The sequence below is a fragment of the Emydura macquarii genome, unplaced genomic scaffold (genome assembly GCF_026122565.2).
Source record: "Emydura macquarii macquarii isolate MOO-44397 ecotype Brisbane River unplaced genomic scaffold, CSIRO-AGI_Emac_v2 contig_18, whole genome shotgun sequence".
Taxonomy (NCBI): domain Eukaryota; kingdom Metazoa; phylum Chordata; order Testudines; family Chelidae; genus Emydura; species Emydura macquarii.
The window spans coordinates 7,651,697-7,674,807 of record NW_027130155.1 but is presented as its reverse complement, the minus strand read 5'-3'; the positions used below and the strand labels follow the sequence as shown (position 1 = coordinate 7,674,807).

At 42.4% G+C, this 23,111-nt stretch overlaps 1 protein-coding gene across 2 annotated transcripts in view; it reads right to left on the bottom strand.

The window, feature by feature from the left end:
• PLOD2 (procollagen-lysine,2-oxoglutarate 5-dioxygenase 2) overlaps positions 1-23,111 on the bottom strand; it is a 77,414-nt gene that overhangs the window by 38,089 nt on the left and 16,214 nt on the right. For both annotated transcript variants that reach the window (XM_067555677.1, XM_067555761.1), the window contains exons 2-4: positions 11,145-11,236; positions 9,157-9,293; positions 2,586-2,749 (exon numbers count right to left, since the gene is read on the bottom strand). In XM_067555677.1, the coding sequence (XP_067411778.1) occupies positions 2,586-2,749; positions 9,157-9,293; positions 11,145-11,236 (393 nt within the window). The remainder of the gene's footprint in view (positions 1-2,585; positions 2,750-9,156; positions 9,294-11,144; positions 11,237-23,111) is intronic.

The window sequence follows — 23,111 nt, the reverse complement described above, 5'->3', positions numbered from 1 at the left end:
GCGCCATAAGGGAGATGCTTCCTACATTGACAGAAAGCTCTTTCCATCGATAATGTTAATACACCTCTTTGAGAGGCGGTAGGTAGACTGACACCAGGGTTTAGATTGATCTAATTTTTAAGTGTAGGCCAGGGGTCAGTTACATTTGGTTTACGTTGTGTAGGTCATCTTTGCAAACATAAGGTCTAAAGGCTTTATGCCTTTTTTATTTTTTAAGTTGTAGAATCTCTACCACAAAAATGGCAGCCATCAGGAAAAAGTCATCATGAAGAAGCCCAATCCAGACAGCTCCAAAGCCTGAGTTTATGAAAACAATGTTTTTGCAACTAAACATTTTAGCTCTATTAATCCACCAACCCTCCTTTCCCAACTCACAAATTAGCACTTATCTTCCTACGTATTCCTTCCAAAGAAAATAGAGATTATTACTACAAAAAGTGTTGTGACCCAAGAACCTCTCAGTGCCAACTGGCAAGGGGGTACAGAAATCTCATGAGTCTGGTGTGTACATGCTAGTTCTCCTCAGAACGTCATGCGAGATCTCAAATGAAAGCTAGTGTCACAATGGTCATTAATACAACTGTCAGTAACTCCCAACAGAAACTAATTAATTGGCTTCAATTAAGCATGCACTCTTCCCAGTGCTGTAGCAACCGCAGAGACATGGGTACTACTAATAGTGCCCTGTCACAATACCTCCGTTAGATATTAAATCAAAATTTTAACTTTATTGACCAAACTTGTAATCTGATCAAAAAAAGATATCAAGTTACTTTGACAGGATCTATTTTCTATAAACCCCATGTTCATTTGCATTAATTACATTACTCTTCTTTAATATTTTGTTAATGAAGTCCCATATCAGCCGTTCCATTATCTTGCCTGGGATTGAAGTCAGGCTGACAGGTCTATAATTATCCGGTCTACCCCATTTACCCTTTCTAAAAATTGGCATAACATGAGCTTTCTTCCAATAGCAGTGTCAGGATTCTTTCTGTTCCTAATAGATTTTCAAAAACTATGTCTTATTGTCCTGAACTCTGCTGGCTATAGATGTCTCATGCTCCTTTGCTCCCATTATCAATTTTCTACAATTCCTAACTTCTGATTTATCTTTTATTTATTACTTTCAGCTTCCTCTTTCTTCCATTTGTTTTTATTATATTATATATATATCAAAATAAAATAGCTGCTTTCACTCCCCCTCTCAACCAGGTTGGTTTTTTTAACCAACACAGCCATCTTCCGCTATGGGATTGGGGCTTTTTTAGGCATCTTGTAAGGTGTTCTTAAATGATTCCTAATCATCATTCACATTTTTCTGATAAAATTCTTCCTCTAAATCAGATCTGGCTTAAAATCGTTTTCAATTTTGTTATATATTACTGGCCTGGACTTGATTCTGCTTACACATTATAAATGTGATTAAGCCTCGATCATTAGTAAATAAGCTACCAATTTAGTTCTGTTATCAGTTCCTCTTTATCTGTTAGGACAAGGTCCAATAAAGAATTCCCCCATGTTAGCCACAACACTTTTTGAGTTAGGAAAATTGTCACCTATAATGTTTGGAAGTTCCAAGGATGTTTTAGCACTAACAGTGCAAGACCTCCATATTTTTTTTTAAAGTCTGTATCAAGATATTAGTCACCAGAAAAGATGAAAAACAGGTTTTTCTCCAGCCAGTAGGTAAGAAATGTGTATCCCTCTTGCAGGATGTAAATTAAGAAATACAAGCCAACACAATGGATGCGCACTTACGTACAGTGTCAAATGTTAAAGAGATGTGATGTCAATGCAGAAGCTGCACGTGGAAGGAAAAAAATAAGCCACAGGTGGTTATTCTGTCCATGAGCAAAGACAATAATTTTGGGGGGGAAGGAGGGGAGAAGAGCATAACTAGAAAGCAAAGAAAACACCCTCTCACCCTACACCCAGGAAGTAAATGGACAGTGTGTTTACATTCATAAAAATGGGATCTCACCAGCCTTGGTTGAAAACACTGTAGAGGAATTTGGATAGATAAACTTCTTTAGGCATGTGGTTAACCTGTTATTTAAGTTTACACTCTAGATAGTATGTTACGATTTTGTTTTAGTTATAACCATTTGTTTCCAATAGTCTTACTCACTATCACTTGAATCTTTGATCATATATTTATAGTGAAAACAAGAACCAGTTTATTTACGTACTGTGATATTAAACCCAGTGCTGAAACTTACAAGGTGATGAATTCCATTTCTTTGGGAATAGTGGACCTGGAAGTTCTGTGAGGAGCCAGTGTGAGAGAGGAACACTTCACAGGGACTTGAGGACAGGGGTACATCTATTGTTAAACTGCAAGGTAAAGTAAGAGCTGGCATAGCCCAGAGGACAGTTCTTGAGTCACTAGCAGGTTGGTAGTGTTAGAAAGCTGACACTGAGTTAAACATAAAGTAAGACTCCTTCATGATGGAAGCAGAGAGGAATAAGGTGACCCACAATCACAAGAGTTAACAAAAATGTTCCTCTAATGGTGATATGTATGAGAATAACAGAACAGCTAGCCTTAAATAACCTTTAATATGCACAACAGTCATACCTACCTCCTGAATTAAGGAATCGTTTTCCACTCCGGACAACAGGATACTTGTCTGCTAATCTTTTATCAGGCCATATTAGTCCATCTGCTGCAAATACTACTTTATGGTTAGCTTGCTGGAACTTCTTTAGCATCTCTTCAGGGCCACCCGCAAAGATAACATCATAGCTAAAGTAATGGGAAAATACCTGTTAGCTCTGATTTTAAACAAGAAAAAAAAAAAAAAAATATATATATATATATATATATATATATATATATATATATATATATAAATAAAAGAAAACATTTGGCTTATTCAGACTTAAAACTATCCAAACTTAAATAAACAAAAGAGAGGCTTCATAATGCTGATGTAATTCTTTCATTCAGGAGCATGACATATTATGCCATACTTTAACACCATGTATAGATCCTATTTCTTACCAACACATGGCCAATCACTATCTTAACCAGTCTACATATATGTATCCCTTCCCTGTTCACCTACAAACAAATATCTCTGACTATTTCATTTTTTTGCCTGAAATTTTTAAGGCTTTGCCTCTAACCTGGCTTATTTATTTAAAGTTTAAAGTGTTTTAAATAAGAAACGAATAAAAATACACATTTTCCATTGTAAAACAATCTTTTTTCTTAAAAAATTATTTATTGGTGGGGGCTCAATAGCTAAAATAGATTCGGGTTGAAATTTGAAATCTGGCATAAAATAGCCCTTGTTGGAAAGCAGTGAGTGGTCTTGCTCCAGAAAGCAATTGGTTTTGATTTGATGGAGTGAGCTATGTTTAAAGAGTCACATGCTGAGCATGTGCAGTAGACTTGCAGTTGTAAACCTAGAGAAACCCATGCATGCATACACCCTAACTTAGCTATGCACTTTTCAAAGGTTTCAGGAAAATAGAGAATCTGATAAATTGGATCCTGTTCCTGTTGCATTCCCCACCAATATGGCCAATCTTAAATGATAATGGACAAAGCTTGGAGGCAGGATGTGCTGAGTTCTAATCCCACCTCTTCCACCCAACAGCCTTCACAATTCTCTAACTTTACGTTCTTATTCATCAAAGCCTGCAGTATACACCTCCCAGAGTGATTGTTAAATATAACTCTCATATTCCAGGTGGGAACAACAGACACAAAAAGGTTTAGGGTCTAGATTTCAAGAAATATTAAGTACTTAAACTAAGCTGAAAATGCTCCATACCTCAAGGAAAGCATAAGAAACAGAAAGACAGACTTAAAATGACCAGGCCAAAAAGTCAGAGGAAGTTTGCAGCACAGCTGGGAGCAGAATCTAGTTTGTCCAGCATTACAGTTCTTGTCTACTAGAGATCAAAGAGCTGCTCGGAAAAAGTTTCAAATCAAAAGTGGTTGGTTATATTATTTATAAAACGGGGTTGGTCATATTCCCCCACCTTGCACTTTAAGATCTAAAGAAGAGAAAACATTACGTAAGTGCAAACTATTATTAGGTCTATTTTACAGAGAGTAGAACCATGACACAGAAGTGCTGAATGATTTGAAGGGGCTGCACCTCATGATAGCCAGTTAGACCACTGCCTGAAATCCCAAAGCTCTTACAGCTGATACTTACCTCTTTGTACAGATTTGGTAGCCTTGTAGCTGCCTGACCAGAAAATGGAGATACTAGTTCTCATAGCATTTTTATACAAATCACGGGAGAGACTGTGAGAATTAATTGGAGACTATCAGTTCTTCAAGGAAAAGAAAAACCACTGAGCTATAAAAATACAGAACAATACAAAACAATTCCCCTGCCTGCCCTTCACTGTAGAAATCTATACATTCTTCACACTCCCAGGAATAAGGTGGAGAATAAATCATATCAGGTAACATTATTGCAACAGGAATGCAGCAAATGAAACATACCTTTGTCAATAATGACAGTATTTGTGAGCCCTAATCCATTTAGTTACACCTTCATGCTAACAAAGAAATACTGTCTACATCTAATGACTAGTTTCCTTGTTTATGCATACTTTAGGTGCTATTCCAGTCAGTAAGAGGGAAACTAAGAAGCCTGCCTTCCTTAGTAACAATTATACAGGTTTGACATTTGAATTTAAAGTGATTACAAATGAAATTCATACAATGAATTCATTACATAGCACAGTTATATGACCTGTGCGAAGCTTGATCTACCACATTTAAACTATGAGTTTTTAATATGCAATCTTGTCACTTACTTAAAAAAAAGAAACCAAATGAATAGGAGAGTAGGAAAAAAAAACTGCCAGTTGGATTAAATCAGCAGTCCATCTTGTGCAGCATCCTGTCTCCTAGCATGGCCAGTACTAGATGTTTGAGGAAGGGGAAAGAAATCCTGCAACAAGCCAGTTTGAACTACCTGCCTATAAGAGAAGTTTCTTCCGAAATCCTGTCAATTACTGGATGGCTATGAAAGAGGAAGTCTTATATTCCTTGTAATCCCCTACTGCCGCTCCCGCTGTCTAATGTTACTGTGGATGTTCTTCTTACCCATAAGAATGTCCAGTGCTTTTTTTAATCCTGCTAACTTCCTGGTCTCAGTGATAGCTTGTAGCAATGAGCATCACAGGTTTATTGTGCTTTGGGGGACGGAGGGAGACATTTCTGTTTTAAGATTGTTGCCTTTCATTTTCATTGATGTTCCCTTGTTCTTGTACTATGAGAATCGGTAAATAGAAGCTCTGCATCTAACTTCTCTATTACATTCATCATTTGGTATTCTGCAAATATATCCCCTCTTCTCCATCACCTGCAAACTAAACAGTCCCAATATTTCACTCCATCCTCCTAAGGAAGTATTTCTACTTCTAATAACATTAATCTCTCAACTCTGAACACCATTTTCCTGCTATAACTCTTTTGAGCTTGGTTGAGCAGAACTAAAGTGTATTCCAGGAGAAAAAAAGACATATCATTGAGAGTATAATAATATTTTCTATCCCATTCCTTACATATCTTAGCGTTTTGTTTTGACTGCTATCGCTTATTGAGCAGAAGTTTTCACTGAACTGACCATAATGATGCTCGGATCTCTTTTCCAAGAGGTTAGAGTTAATTTGAAAATAAGCAATGTTTATGTGTAGTTCAAATTATTCCTGCCAACGTGCATTTCTAAAGTACATGTCCCAGTTATGTGATAAGACTCGGATTCCACTCTGGCCTTATCTAATCAGGCAGAACAGTCAGTGACCAGCCATTGCTGTAGCTGCACCATTACCAAGTCCCAGGATACTCAGCAAAGCAAAAATAAGATGCTCTTTGCACTGATGCAGCTTATTTTCCTTGAAACTGGGGCTAATTGCATGTCTTTGCCTTCCCTTTTTACACTAGGGATTTGTACCAGTGAAGCTATACCTGTGGCTGACGTCTCCAAGACCTGACATAGTGCTATTGTTACATCTACTCCTGACCCATACCAACCACATGATGCAATTAGCTTCCCTACCTAACTTTGACAATCCCATGTATATTATTTGCAATGGAAGGCTATACACCCAGAAAATTAGTGGCATTTACCTTATTTAATCTAGAGGAAAATACTAATTTAAGTAATAAAATGAGTGTTGAAAGACACATTTATGAGAAATGCGTTTTCAAAGCATCCTCTATAAATGAAGAACAAATCACTGGCAAATGCTCCTTGTTACGAACCATAACAAAAGCAGTATAGTCCCTTTGCCAAAAAGATGCCTTATTCTAAAATTGAGAGACTTGACATAGCTGCATACTTTCCAGCTTTATTTCCTATTGGGGGAAGAAGGGAAGGAAAAGATACTTCAGAAACAAGCTCAATCTATCTGCCAGGATGAAGACACAGTAATAGCAACAATACTATTTTTTGGAGTCAGGGGAAAAAAAAATCCTTGCCTCAAATTACTCTGAAGACAAATGAGTAATTTGGAAGGAAAACTAATTTTTCTGAAAATGGTATCTTTGGCGTCCATTTCTCTTCAAACACATGCAATTTCCTGCTGCACTCTACTCCAAAAGGCATAAGCACACACATCAGGGCATAGAAGGAGCAGGCATGCCAGAGCACACTGCACTACAGCTATTCTTTGCTTCCTAGGTATAATGGGAAGCAGAGTGGCAGAGCAGCTTTGAAGTCATTCTAGCTTACCTGGAGGATCTGGGAGAGGGCTTGACTCATAGATTTTAAAGCCAAAAGAGACCATCATGATCATCTAGTCTGACCTCCCGCACATTGCAGGCCACACCCAGCCATTCCTGTAATAGACTTATAACCTCTGGCTGTGTAACTGAAGCCCTCAAATCATGATTTAAAGACTTAAAGTTACAAAATCCACCATTTACTCTAGTTCAAACCAGCAAGTGATCCATGCCCCCACACAGTAGAAGGCAAAAACCACTCGGGTCTCTGCCTGAAAGCTACTTCCCTCCCTCAAATGCAGGAACTAACTAAATGAGAATCCGTCCACTGAATACTACTCTAAGAGTAGTCCTTTGAAGTGAAGGGGACTTACTTGCAGGATAAGGTTCTACTCACTAGGAATAAGGGTGCTGAAGTCTCATCTTTACAAACTTTTCTAACAGGACAAATTTATGCTAAAATAAAATGTTAAAATAAAATGCTTATGAAAACTAGTTTTCCCTTCTGTAGGTTTGGCACAAGGCTTCATGAAAAGAAATAAGTATATCTTGGAGCCTCCCAGTCTTACAAAATTTGTCTGCCTTTCCCCAGATACATCCTTCCCTCCTCTTCCTAGTTGAACTGGTGAAGCGTGATTCAGAGCTAGGATACAGCAAGACACAGGATACGCTGATGGGGCATCAAACTCAAATAAGGTTAACCTCCTTTAAAGAATGAAACAAACTGCTCTCAAGATGCATTCCATTGATCAAACTACAGTGAATTGGTAATAAGGTTAAATATGAAAGAAAGTATCAGTATGTAGCAATTTAATAACTGAATGGATAGCTTATCCCACCAACCAATTGTTCATCACTTTAAATGTAAATTAAATGTAGGAGAGTGAAAATATTTAGTCCTATATGTCAGTTCTATTACAAATCTTACTCATAAAGTACTTAAACTGATTTATGCTTTCAATTTCTAACTACTTCTTGCATATCATAAAGAGAAAAAAAATGAGAGAATGTAAGTAAAGTCAAGTCATAAAACATAGCGTCAGGTTAACAACCCAGTCTAACAGCTGCCCTAACTCATAATATAGACAGAAAAGCATGGGAACTTTTGAATAAATAAGATCATGCAGGAAACTCACTCTCACATATGAACTTTGCTAATTTAGCCCCTCCAAATCTGTTTAACTTTCAAAAACATTCGTACATTTTGGAAGAAATCCTAGATTGCACAGAAGTTATACTAAATCAAAAGAGAAATTAACCTGGTGTAAACCCAGGAGGACATTGCATTGTCAGCTTGCGTAGAATGACAGCATGTGAGACTGAGAGACTGAGTGATTTTACAGATTTAAAGAAAAAGAAAAAAGAAAATTAGAGTATGTCTGCCAAACATTTTATTCCCAACTGACAAAAGTCAGTTTCAGATCTGACATTGCTGTGAATAATGAAAGCAGCAGATGTTACTCAGCTCACAAAAAGCTTCTCAGGGTATGCTTCAATTTGCACTTCTGCAATTCTCTGCTTTGTGATTCTTTCTCCTGGCATCTCCCAAGGCAACAGCTTTAAAGGTGTGACCTTGCTCTGCCTGAAGTTGACAGGGAATCTTCTGTCAACTTCAGACCAGATTCTCAGTTACACCAATCCAGTCCTCAGGGCAGGAACAGAAGGGATTTGGGGAGTATGGGGAAAGATGGCTTCAAGCCATCTCCTTATATTCTGGGACTGAGAGGGACCTGCCTGGCCCCCAGGAAGGCTGCTGTAACTTACACTTTGCTATGGGCCTTGGGAAGCAGAGAACAGCTGTAGTTTAGTGTACTGCAGCATGCTACATCCCTACCCTGGGCTGTCCTCTCCTTACACACCCTTACATCGGCAGCAGAACCAGGGCTGGAGAGGAGGCCCTTACTGCAGCTCTACAGCAGGTGGGGAGACCCCTCACATCGAGATATTCTCAGAGGGCATTTCCAGCCCATTTAAGACCCCTTTAAACTGTCAGAGCAACAGAAAGGGGCTTTAGAGTTTCTGAGAGTTATGCCCCAACTATCTACCGGCCGCCACTTCTGTTTGAAGCTGCTTTTACCACATCCTCACACACCACACTTCTATCTCACAATCACTTTCTGCTAGAACATCAACAAGACCGTTGCTTTATTGTGGGAAAGGGTAAACTAATAACTAAATGTTTAGTCAGTCCATGCGTTTCACAGCTTGTTAGCTCTTGATAACATTGTTCATTGTACAGCAGAGCTATGGCCCTGAGACAATTTTTACATCTGTAAATCTGACAAGAACAGAGACATCTGCTCCAATTGCAGTCTAATATTTTTATGAATGGAAAAGTAGAAGCTAACTTTCTCAGATAAAAACTAAAGCAGGGGAAAATATCAGCCTGTCACAACAGCTTTTATTAGCATCTTACACAGGCTAAAATGTGAAAGCAACAAGCAGAATTTGCTTACCATTCAATAAACATTACAACCAAGTCTTCTTGATCAGCATAGCTTTCTATGCCTTCTTTCAGCAACCGTACTTTCTGTCCTCCTCCAATAGCGTTAACTAACTTTCCACCTTTCCACTCTTCATCTTTACCAAGGACCTGGGTGACAGCAAGAAAGTACATTTTTTTACTTGTGCCCAGAGGGTAATTTTTAATATAACCTCATTAAAAAACAGATGTCAAAGCAGAGGCAAGAAAGCAAACACTTTACAATGCTATAACATCCACTAGTTAAAGTGTAGTGAGTCAACATTTCAAGTATCGTAAATTTTCCACGTCTTAAGCAGAACTGAGCACAATTACATCATTTCAGAAATATGAGAGAGATGTTTTCTAACCAAATAAGAACCCAGAGATTACTGTCTGGTACATCTGGTTACTCATCTCTCTCTCTCTCACTTAGGAAGAGAAGATATGTTGATGGTAATATTTCTCTAAACTGTGTATTAAAATAGTCATCCGTTATATCACCTTTAAATATTGCTACAGTAATTGGAGGGAAAGATGGGGTAAAAGAGCATAGATGGGACATGACAATGGCCAATAGTAACTAAGTGTCTAGTTGTTTTTGATGCTTTGGGCCACTTTCTCATATTAGAAATTTAGGATGGATTCCCAGGCAATTAAATCAACTAAACAGAACTCCATCCTTATCAAGTACTGTCATATCAGCAATAAACACTTAAATATTTTGTAATCCTTGAAAGTTTAACACAAGCTTATTTCTTTTATTCTTTTATTTCTACTAAATATCAGAGGGATTACAACAATATAGTGGTTATAGTACAATCAACAAAATTACAAGCAAATGGCACTCTCCAGAGATCAGTTTCCTAGGATTTTTAATATATTATTGTTCAGTTAGGAGAGATGTATTTTCCCCTGTATTTTTTCAAGACTTGGTGGTTGAAGTAAACAGACTGCAACATTTCAATTTATTTCTAAAAGAGAAACCAATAGGCTAACCGTCATTAATTAGCCTCTTTTGATTTATAGTTTCAATAGTGTGATAAGCATGAATAATATTTGACGCAGATACCTTTGAATCCCTTGGTTTTGTCTTGAGGGACTGATTTACGGGAAAGAGTTAAAAAAAAAAATAGGGCCTGTTCATGCCCCTGAGATTTGCATGCTGGAGACAGCTTCAGGATACAGATTTCTTCATCCTGCATGGAAGTAGTGGGACAGAGTAGGCCAGCAAGAGGAGTGGCCTATCAGAAGTGGTGGAAGAATGATAAGGGAGTGGGTGGGAAGATTTGTATTGTCCTCCCACCAGCTCTACAGAGACTCCTGGGAAATGTAATACAGCAAAGGGATTTATTATGTTGCCATGCTCCCCCTCCCTATAGTAGAACCCCATTGAAGTGGCATGGGGCCCTAAAGGCATCTTCAGTTGCAGAAGCCCTGTCACCACAGCTCCCCTGGTTTTTGCTGCAGGAGGGATGATGAGGTAGTCAAATATATAAAGCTTTGCTAAGCCATGACTAAGGTATGACATGATAATCTAGAAACATTTGAGGGGTGTGAATACCAAGGGAGAAGTGGCATGCCTAGAATAAAAACAGCAAAATAGCTAGGAGTAACAACAAATTCAGTAATAAGGGAACGGAATTAAGAAAGAGAACTTATACTTTCAGCAAAGTTTTCCCAACAGTGAAATCTAATAACCTGTGGAATAATCTCCTGAGGTCAGTGGAAGAAACCCCATCACCTGGCACATTTAGAAGCAGACTAGACAAAACACTAGCAAATGTATAATAGGAAACATATCCTGCAGGGATATGGAACAGATGACCTTATGAGTCTTCTCCATTGCTAGGTTCCATAATTGTTTTACCTTACAGCAGTATTATCATGGCACATCGTTTCTGTGTTAAGACTATTTCATTTCTGAGTTAAGGCTATAAAACTATTTCCAATACTCAACACAAGTGACAGAGCATACAGTACCTTCACTGTATAGTTGAAGTGCTTTGCAGTTTGCATGAAGCGGTGAAAGCCATCAGTTTCTTTAGTTGCTATAGTTAGAACTAATAGTTTATCTGGTGGGGGGAAAAAGACAGAAGATCAACAACTTTATATCATAAAGTCATCGTTTACAACAAAGAGGCTGACCATCAGACTTGAATGCATATTAACTTTCATAGTCCACACTGAGCAACACTGTGGAGTTACTAAGGCACTTGTGCCGCTGTGTGTGAGAGTTAGAAAAAAGTGGAGAGGATGTCACATTACAGGACTACGACTTCAAATGATGAACCAACAACTTCAGATGAACATACCCTGTGTTCTTCCAAATGCCCCAATGAAAAAAGCAGAATATATCTAATATGCAAACAAGTGTAATCTAAACGAAAAACAACCTAATATCACTATGAGACAGGAAAGGTTCTTTAAAGAAGAATGATTCAATACATTTCTGGTCAGAATCTGAACTAAGCCTATGCCCCTTTACCACACAGCAGCAACACATTACAGAATCTTGTACCAGACCCCAGCTTAACAAATCCTTTAAATGCAGTTGCAGGCACAGAGGTTGGGAAACTCAGAGTTTACAGGTTAACTTTTTTATAGTTCTAGAAATACACTGCTGAGAATAGAATCTCTGGGAAGCCTGCAGTCCTGAGATTGATCACATTTTTTGGCTTTATAACACGTTATAAAAGAGCAAAACTGTTCCCTCTTATTCAAAGTCTGAGGTTTGTATGCCACCTCGTTGCCTACTCTGTACTTTCAGTGGCATGCCACCAAATGACAGCAAAACAAACTTCCTTGTCATCACCTTTGCTTTTGCCTGAAGTCCCTACCTTGAATAGCTCAAATGAAACTATGAAGCTCCAAAAGAGCTTGGAATTGCCCTGACTCAGCTCTTGAGCAGTACTCAGTACCAGAGCCTCCCTGACGTGCAAAGAAGGTTCACACTCAGTGATGGGTATTTAGTCATGCAGGAACCCCAGCCAACCTTCTCTTCTTATCTTTTAAGTGGTCTGGCCTCCAGTGAGTAATTCTCTAGTTTGGTTTAAGCCACAGCTGTTTTCTAAACAGCACTAATGAGATCACCCCATCCAGAAATTCAAAGTTCATCCTCCTCCAGGCCGAGTTCATGTTGCTTCACTTTCCCAAGAAAAATCCCCTAGGTTTATCTTCAGCAGTGCTGCAACATCTGTTATAGGCAGAAGCTGTGACAATATCCCTACTATGACAGTATCTCGCTCCAGGACAGGCTGACCATCCCCTAAACACACAAGTCTTCAACATCTATGTATTTCATTGGTCACCTTCTGTTTGGCATTTTATTTTGTTTGGCAACAATAGAATTAACAAACAATGGTGTAGCAAATATACTGCTTATCCCTTTCCATCCCTTCCCTTGTAGAAGGAATGCATATCACTAGTTACTGTTCTCTGGGAAAGAACAGTTACTTACCTTGTAACTGTTGTTCTTTGAGATGTGTTGCTCATGTCCATTCCCAATTTAGGGTGCGTGTGCGTGTGCGTGCACCAAAGGCACCGGTGCCAGAAAACTTTTCCCCCCTCGAGGTACCTGTGGGAGCTGACTCTAACGCCCACTGCAGTGGCGCGCACATGCGCCCACATATAGGCGCCATCGGCTCCTCCTCCCTCTCAGGTCCTTCTTGCTGGAATTCCGACTGAGGGGAAGGAGAGCAATGGAGAGCAAGCTCCAAAGCAGGAACCACATTGAACTCTGGGATTGGAAAAGCAGGGACGCACTGCATGATGGGAGATCTCTGCTCCTGATGTTAATGAACCCACACTTGCACACACCCAGCTCCGCAGTTATCAGACCATTCTAGTTATTGATCTCCAAAACATTGAATCTGCCTGATTGCACTGTGAGTTCCCTCGAAGGAACACTGCCCATAGCCAGGAATGATCAGCTCCTATTTTCCAGCATAACAAAACCACTCTGGTATACCCCCTGAGTCATTGTTTACCCATAAACAAACCTAGTGTTCTCCCTTGAACCATTGTTTCTTCCTTACAAAAACCCCTACCCAAGTTCAAACCTCTGTTCTGATGCCTGGATCCAAATGCTGCATCAGTTCCAGTTAGACTTCCCCTTTTCCTGACTGATCGTGTTGGGGGCTCTGCCTGTCTCAAGTGCTCTGGACCCTAAGCTGAACAGCCTGTCTCCTGGGAACTTTTGAGCTGCATGGAGTGGTGAGACCCGACCCCCCCCCCCCCCCCCCACCACTTGTTCCCCCAACACACTCTCTCTCTCTCTGGTTAAGCCTACTTCTTCCCCTTAGACCTAATTTAATCTCTCTCTCTCTCTCTTTTAGTCCAGTATAACTTTCTACACGTGACTTTTGTAATCAAACCTGGGCTAGATTTCTCCAATATCACAACTGAAATTGTGTAATACTGTAATTATTTGATTGTTTTTCTTTCCTTGTATGGTTATTACTATTAGTATCATAAGTTTTATATACCTGGCAATAAAATAACTCTTATAATCATGCTGGTTGCCAGTCTCTCTCTCCATACTTCATTTACTTCTTTGTGTTCTTGGCTTCCCTATCTTGCTCTGCAGCAATGCTTCTTTTACCTAAGCCAAAGATCCCTGGAGTGCCCAAAAAGCCTATGGGGTTTGCTCATCAAGGGGGTTACTGCTAGAACAATTGTAGAGTGAGAGGGGGGCAGCTGAGAAGTGCTGCTTTGCCTAGCCCACGGAGTCCAGGGGCAAATAAGGGCGGCAGCTGAAAAGTGCTGTTTGGACTCAGCCTGCTCAGAAGTGTGCTCTGTTCTGGTGCAGTGCAAAGGGGCATATAAGGGTGGCCGCTGAAAGTGCTGTGTCACCCAGCCTGCTGAGTTCAGGGACATAAGGGGTCAGCTGAGAGTGCCGATAGCCTGGTCTGCTCAGATGCACTCAGTTAATCTGGAATGTGTGTGTGTGTGTGTATATGTGTGGGGGCTTATTTGAATCTGGGGCTGGAGGAACCCAACCCTGAAAACCTTAGGTCCTGCAGGGTAGCTCCTTTGGGAGGGGACTTGTAGCCATATGAACACACAAATAACACAAGCAGTACATTAATAGAATCACGCACCCCCTTCCAGGAACGTAACCCTAATAAATAAGCGTACCCCAAGGTGACAGGCAAATCTGGTAACACTTGAAGCACCGCCCTATCAAAGCCAGCATCATCCTGAGCTTGCCGTGTCAAGCCATAGCGGGATGCGAAGATATGCATTGATGACCATGTAGCTGCTCTGCAGATGTCCAGCATGGGGACATGCGCTTGGAAGGCTGCAGATGATGCCTGTGCTCTCATTGAGTGGGCTGTCAAGGACACCGGAGGCATGACTCCTGCCTCCGCATAACAGGCTCGGATGCAGGCCGTGATCTACTTTGAAATCCGCAACTGCCATGAAGAACTGCATAGAACAACAAAAGGCTTTGGTTCTGTCAATGTAAAATACCAGGGCCCTTCTCACTTTGAGAAAATGCAGGTGCCTCTCTTCACTGGAGCTGTGTGGTTGGGAGCAAAAGACAGGTAGGAAAATCTCCTGATTAAGATGAAAATGGGAGACCACCTTAGGCAAAAAGGCCGGATGTGAGCATAGTTGGATCTTGTCCTTATAAAACACGTGTAGGGTGGCGCTGATGTTAATGTCCTGATCTCCAAAACTCACCTGGTGTACGTAATAGCCACCAGGCAGGCGAGCTTCCAGAACAGGTCTGTAAAGAGGCCCAAAACCATGGGTTCAAAGGGGGCCCCAGTGAGTCTGGAGAACACTAAGTTCAAATCTCACAGAGGAGGAGGGTCCTTTAGTGGCAGGAAAAGCCTTTGTAATCCCGTAAGAACCTAGCCGTCATTTTGTGCGTAAAGACTGTTCTACCTTCCACCAAAGGGTGGAAAGCAGATATGGCTGCTACATGGACCTTGATTGATGAGAAGGACAATCCCCCTTGTTCCAAGTGCAGCAGATTCTTCAAGATCATTGGATCAGCGCCTCCGTTTGGGAAATGCCACGCTGGGCCGTCCAGCAGGTGAAGTGCTTCCACTTGGCCCTGTAGGCTGATCTGGTAGATGGCTTCCTGCTTTCCAAAAGCATACATTGGACCTGGATTGAGTAGGCTTGCTCCTCCTAACTTAGACACAGAGCATCCATGCCGTCAGACGTAGGGAGGCCAGTTCTGGGTGGAGCAGGCAACCTTGATCCTGGGACAGATCTGGTAGCAGTGGGAGGGTCCATTATCTCGGTACCACCAGCTCTAGAAGCATCCAAAACCAATTATGTCAGGGCTATGCTGGTGCTACAAGGATGAACCATGCCTTCTCCCTCTTTACTTTCAGGAGGACTTGAGTTGTTGACTCCTGGGAGATGTACTGCTAGTGGGTGAATGTTGTGACTGATCCAAAAGTCCCAGAAACTTATGGCCTCTTTGCACAGGGCCGGGGACCAGGTCCCATCCTGGTCTGTTGATATAGTACATGGACACCGTATTGTCTGTGAGTATCTGCAGCACTTTGTTGGTAAGATGTGGCAGGAAGACTGTATAGGCTAGATGAATTGCCCTGAGCTCCTTAATATTGATGTATAGCCACAGTTCCCCTGAGACCTAGTGCCTGGTAAACATTTTGGGTAATTGCAATGCTGGCCTGAACCTGAGACCTTGACCTGCCCCTGATGAGACAATCATCCAGGTAAGGGAACACCTGCACACCTCTCTTTCGGAGGTATGCCACCACCACCACCAACATGCACTTGGTGAAGACACTTGGTGCAGTTAAAAGACCAAAAGGGAGCACCGTGAATTGGTAATAGTGATCTCCTACCATAAACCGTAGGAATCTCCTGTGAAAGTAGGCGTCCTCTAAATCAAGAGCAGCGAACCAGTCGCTCAGATCCAGAGAAGGAATGATGGTGGCTAGGGAAACCATACGAAACTTTAGCTCTCTGAGGTACTTGCTGAGGCGCCTTAAGTCCAGGATAGGCCTCAGTCCTCCTTTTGCCTTTGGAATCAAGAAATAACGGGAGTAAAAATCTCGACCCCATAGGTCCTAGGGAACCTCTTCCACTGCACCCACCTGCAAGAGTGCTCGCACCTCCTTCTCGAGAGAGGGGTCGCTGAAGAGGAACGGGGAGAGAGGGTGGGAAGGCGGGAGTGAGGCAAATTGGAGGCCACTGGGCTGAGCACCCATCGGCCCGAAGTTATGGTGGCCCAGGCCCAGAGAAAGTGGGCTAGGAGAGAAGAAAACAAATGGGAGACTGGATCCACAGGCAGAAGTCGGGGGGGGTCATTCTCAGACACACCTTCAAAAGACCTGCTTTCTGCCCTGATTATGGCAGCTAGAGCCCAGCTGAGGGCCGGTGGATGACGAGCAGCCCTGGTGTCTTTTATATTCTTTGTTCTTTCTCTTATCGGAGTCCCTGCGGGAGTGCTCCCCAAACCGCTGATGATGTTGAGGCTTGAAGTGCCTCCTAAAGGAAGACAGGGTACAGAGGCTGAGGGACCTCAGTGTTGCCCTCAAGTCATTCATACCATGCAGCCTGGAGTCCATCTGCTCAGCAAAGAGGGCTGTGCCATCCAAGGGGAAGTCCTGAATTGACTGCTGCATCTCTGACTGGAGACCCAAGGATTGCAGCCATAATGACTGTCTAATAGATACCACCGAGGCCATTGTCCTGGCTGCAGAGTGCGCTGCATCAGAAGCTGCCTGCAGCGATGCCTGGCTATTGATCTTCCAAAATGGCCTCGAACTCCTGTTTAGAGGAAAGGGACAATGAGTCTGAACTTTTCTAGCGACTGCCAGATATTGAACTGATATCCTTCCAGCAGCGCCTGTTGATTTTCCACTCATAGCTGCAAGTTAGCTGTGGAATACATTTTTCAATCGAACAAGTCCAGTCTTTTTGCCTCTTTATTCTTGGGGTCAAGCTCACTTTCCTGTCTGTCCCTCTCGTTGGCGGCGGTGACTACCAGGAATCTTGGGGCGGGGTGGGTATAGAGGTATTCTAACCCCTTTGCCAGTATGTAGTGTTTCCTCTCTGCCCTGGGGGGAGATGTGGCAGGCAAGGAGGTTGGAGTTTGTCAAAGTGCCTTGGCTAATTTAACCACCCCTTCGTGGACCGGGAGGGCCACTCTACTGGGAGCCACTGAGGCCAGTATCCCAAAGAGCTCGTCCCTTGGCTCATCCAGTTCCTCTATTTTAAGGCCCAGGTTGGAGGTGACGCTTTTCAGCAGACCCTGGTGTGCCCTAAAATCATCCAGTGGTACCGCCGAGGAAGGACCTGCAACTGCTTTGTCTGGTGAAGATGAGGAGCCTCTCTTCTGGGTGAGGTGGTTCCCCCCGGGCTTGAGGCATGTGAACCCTCACAGTCAGAATCCGTGTCCAAGTGCGGTGTCGAACTCTGAGGGATGAAGGACTGCGGTACCGATGCTCCTCTCATGGAACTGGACTGTGCAATCCCAGAGGGAAACTCCCACCATGGGCAGCACTGTAGGGAAGCCGGGCATCGGGGCTGTGGTTTGCCTAGTATGAATAACCTCCTTGCTGTCCAAGGAGGAAGAGCTGCTGTCCGACGGCCAGGGTGGCGCTGATTCTGAATATCTCACAGTGCAGTGTGGAACGTGCTGATGCACCGGCACTGGTGAGCAGCATGGAGAGCATGAACAATGGACGTGACGGGACCGGCTCTTGTCTTTTGGCTTCTTGTATGGACTATGCAAGCGGGGTCACAGTGCCGAGGAAACGTGCCGTGTGTCCGGGGACCTGCATCGCTTCGTAGCTCCATGGCAGTCTGCCAGAGACCAGCGGCGGCAGCCTGGTCTGACACTGTCCTGACCCGGAGAGCGTGGTCTGGACTCCGGGACCACCTGTGCACCAGTGAACGGAGCCTTGAAGACGGGGACTGTCGGGCAGATCTGTCCCTTGATAGGTTGCCTGTTGGTGCCAGTGCCAAATCTCAGTGTGGCGGCCTGCCATCCATCAGCAGCTCAAACAATGCCAGGAGGTCCTTCACCACCTGGAAAGCCTCCGGAGTCTATGGCACCACCAGGCGGTGAAGGCCTCTACCACTGCCTGGAGTCGGTGGAGGGCCTGGTGCCGGGGTTGAGGCTTGCAGCGGCGATGGACCCTTCTGAGGCTGGAAGGATTGGCGGCCCAACACGGGTCTCGCCTGGTTCCCCTTAGTGTTCTCCATAGGGGAGTATCCCCACTCTTTGCGGGTCTTCTTCAGTATCGGAGATGGTGATCAGTGTCGAGAGGAGGAAGAGGGCGCCGGAGGGACACTGTGCATCAAGGTCATCGTGCTCAGTGCTGAGTCCGATCTGCCATGCTCTGACACTGGTCTAAGTGCTGACTCTATCAGGATGGCCTTGAGACAAATATCTCGGTCTTTCTTAGTCTGTGGGCAAAACGTTTACAGATTTTGCACCTCTCACAGACGTGCACTTCCCCAGACACTTTAAACAACTTTGATGTGGGTCGCTCCTCGGCATAGGCTTCTTATACGAAGTGCAGGGTTTAAATCCCAGGGAACAGGGCATGCCCCGACCCTGGGACTCTAACAAACTAGCACTAACTATAACCAAACAATTAACTATGTACACTAGAACAATGAATAAACCACTAGGTTTTAGCAAGAGAACTTGCGAAGCCAAGAGATGTTCCAGCACCGTCCTGGCGGCAAGAAGGCACTGAAAGAGAGGGGGAGCCAATGGCAACTATATGCAGGTGCATGTGTGCGCTGCTGCAGGGGCTGTTAGAATCGACTCCTACATGAACCACTAGGGAAAAACGTTTTTCAGCACCAGTACATGAGGCACGCACACACACACCTAAATTGGGAATGGACATGAGCAAGCACTCGAAGAAGAACAATAAGCTTCAGGAAACCAACTGAGCTATCACGATTTCATTGCTTCTTCACCTACTCCTCTGATTACTGAGTGAGAGCTAGCAAAAATTAGCTAAAGGAGAACTTGGAACAGAACAACGGGGCCCAAGAAAAGAACATGAATTTCTAACCATACTGAAAGAGAACTGGAGTTTAAATCGAGAGTGTTTGTGACGGGAAGCGTTTCCTTGTAATCCAACCCCACTACACTACAGAGATTGGCCTCAAATTCCACTGACATTGTCCAAAAAAATACGGGGTCAAAATTACACTGCTGTTGTACAGTGCTTTGGTATCGTTGTCTGCCTAGCTGCTGCCTTCCCTCCCATGTATGGCTTTATTTCAGTCAATAGTTTAAAATTGAAGTATTTGGAAATTCTTTTGGATCAAAGAGCCTATAGAAACTGTGGTAAAGTCAGGCCAGATGGCCACAAAAGGGTATTCCAGGGCCGGGTGTGGGCCCAAGAATGCCAAAAGCCCTTTTTCCTGCAAGCAGAGGAGAGATTACTGCAGGGCAATTAGAGACACCTGGACCCAATGAAGGACTACTCCAGGTGTACTTAAACCCTGCCTTCTCTAAAGGGATTGGGGGGGGGGAGGAGAAGGAGAAGGAGAAAAAGAAAAAAAAAAGAAAAAGAAAAGTTGCAGTAGCAGTTGCCAGAAGGTTTGTGGCAGCTGGAGGAGAAACTTCCCCCAAGCTAGGAGATGGTGCTTCTCTGCAGCCAGAGGAACAGAGAAGGAGAGAACCCTTGGCCCCAGCCAGCAGGAGGGAGACACAGCAAGGTACCTCCCCGGGGAGATGGGGTAACCGGTGACTCCTTAGCCCACTACAAGGGGCAGAAGTGGGAGATCCACTAGGGGGAAGCTGGCCGTTTGCCACAAAACATACATGCTATTCTAAGCAAACAATTTAATGGAGATCAGTGAAGTAGTAAAGATAAACTAAGAACTGAGTGGACCAAACTTCTGGAGGTTGGAAAAAGAGAGCTTTATTTCCCACTCCTGTGGTCCTTGAACATCTTTATTTCCTGGTTCCAGTCAGGACCAAAAGTACCAAAGTTGTGCAGGAGAGGTGACTCTGATATTCCAGCCAAAGTGGAAACTGGAAATTCCTGAAGTGTGACAAGAAAAAAGAAAAAAAAAAAAAAGTTTGAGATTTCCAGCCCAATTTTGTATACTGGAGAGGTTTAGATGAACATCCATGCTTCAGGGTGCTTATCCAAATATTGTGAAATTTCTCAAGCTTTGCAACTTAAAAATATTTCAGCAGCCTTTTGTAAAAATACAGTCCACATGGTATTTAAACATATGGGTTAATCTCACAATAGGACTTCAGTGGAATGTGTCCACCAAGGTACTGACCTACAACCAGACACAAAATGTGAAAGAATACTTCAACATGACTAAAAAACTGTTTGTTTTAAAGGACATCCAGTCTAAAGCAGTTATACGGGAGCCCGTATGGAATGGATAAAAATAAATCCTGGACCATGACTAAAATAGAGCCAAAGAGAAATGGGTTGGGGTTTTTTTTTCTGTGCATTCAGAGTAAATTATATATTCTGAAAAATACAGCACTTAAAAATATAGAATGAACTGGAAAATATGATCATACTAGACTGTGTTACAAAGTCAATTTAATCCTTTATTGAAAATTTCCTACATGAACTCTAAAAAACTGGCTACAAGTTTACAAGACTTGGCAGAATTTCGTTTGGGGCAGACATATTTTACACCTACCCTTTCCTGCGGAATGTTAACATCAAGGATTGCAACATCTGTACTAGACAAGATGATGTAAATGCCAAACATTGTCTGGACCAGATTTTTTATTTATTTTATATATAACATTCCATTTAATGACTCAGAAAAGAAGTTCAAACCAATGTATGTTCTGGCAAGCACAAGTTATCTAGCATTGCTAAGTAGGGGTGTTTGTTTTTTAATATAATAAAAGTTTGTATAAAACCATTAGCACTTTGTGCAAAGATGGGAATGCAGGCAGTCCCATCTGCAGTGTGTTCATTTAGCCCAATGTTCATTATACAGTGCAATAATGGTCCAGTAAACTTTTCTAGTCTCATTCGGAATTGGGGAAATGAGCAAGCATGCCGACATGTAAATAATCACAACCTGGGACTGCATAAAACAGGGAAACGTAGGCAGCCAAATTGAGGAACAGTCAACACTGAGCTTCAAGAGGACCTACAAGATGGTTCATATTAATTGAAAGCACAAACTGATTCCATTATATAGTGTCTCAAACTGTGTCGTACCAAACTGAGGCTATAGATAATATTTGCAATAAGAATATTTTGGTTTTTCAGTATATTTGTCCTAGTTTGAACATGCATTTTTTACATTATATCTAATGAGTTGTTACATGCTCTCATTCAGCAGCTCTATTGCACTAGTCACATTGGGGTACAAGTTGTTAGGTATATGTGATTCTTAAAAAGTTCTTTTACAAGCACAGTAGCAACTGCAGCTACTGTGCTTGAAGCTGGACTCTGTTTGTGGAATAGTTACCCTTTGCGTTTTTTTTATACCTGGATCTGCCTGAAGAAAGCAGAGAGAATATACCATCATCCTGTCTATTGTGTGTCCGGTGCAAAAATGATACTGCAAAATGTATCAGATTACATTTATATGGGCATGCATCTGAAAAAGCAGCCCCCTTTCCTTTCAAACCAACAAGTAATTAGAAAAATACTATAATTCATATAACTTCATAGGCCTTAATCTGATCTCATGAACTGGCATAGCTCCACTGACTTCTTTGGAGCTGCTCCTCACTTATTCCTGTGTAAGTGAAAGAGGAATCAGGCCCTAGAAGACTTCTACACATCACAAAATCAGTCATTTCTCGCTCTCCCGATGGAAGATTGAACCATAGATCTAGGACTGAATGCTACACTTAGCATCCAGCTCTTGAAGGTGATCCTTCTATATAAGGGTTAAGATGTATTGGTGAAGCAATGTTGTGTAGCTTCCTTTGTCGCTGTACTCCATATATATTTTCCTGGGCCAATACCTAGCCTCCTTACTCATGAGAATAGTCGCCTTTACTCAAACAGGGTTACTCACTGACACCAAGCAGGAGTTGGCCCCATGGATAAAAGCAGGACTTTTATATTAAAGTCTGTCAGTTCAGTACCTTTAACAAACTATCATTTCACTTAAAAAGGGGGTGGAGGGAGAGAGAGAAGAAATAGTGTTAAAAAACCATCATGCTAAAACATAGCATTTCATCTCCATGAGACTACATAATGTGCTTGTAACCCAAGGTCACCCAGTATGGCTCTGTCCAGCTCAAATAGCTGGACTGCTATAGTTCATACAGCCTTTGTGCTAACAGAGAGGGGTCTTTTCGCTTAGCCAGTAGAGACTTATGGTTTTAGATCTAGAAGTTCTGGGTTTGAATGCCACTACTGAGAGGCCACCTAGGGCATGGTGTTGCATACTGCTGAAATTAAAATTGATCCTATCCAGTTTCTGGAACCTTCCAATACCGCACACAATTTACACACACAATAATATTTCTGACAACAAACATGACCGTGCACCCCCAACATCCATACATATAGGGAACCAAGGTAACTGCAGGAGCCAGTGACATCTACACAAAGCAGAGGGACTCCCCGCCAACATTGCTCATCCACCTATTCTTTGACAATATGCTTCCACTGACATACAAGCTGTCATTTGCGCCTTGTCAGTCACCAGAGGGGAGCATCAGGCCTGGTGTTTCTTTATATAATAGACTTAAGAAGCATTTCAACATACGTAAACAGGAAGTATGCAATCCTATAGCCCAATGCAATAACTAGGTATAAAAAGATGCATGAAGACCAGAACTTCAAGCCAGCAGAGTGTGCTAAACTTAGCAGAGTGTTACTATAGAGGGCATTCTGACAATTAAATAAATAAAACAGACCTGCTTTCCAGAGACAACAGCTGAGACACACTCAGCATTTGGCTGATACAGTATCTCCAGAGGCAAATGCACTCATTTTAAAATGCAAATTATAACTTTACCAATAAGGAAAC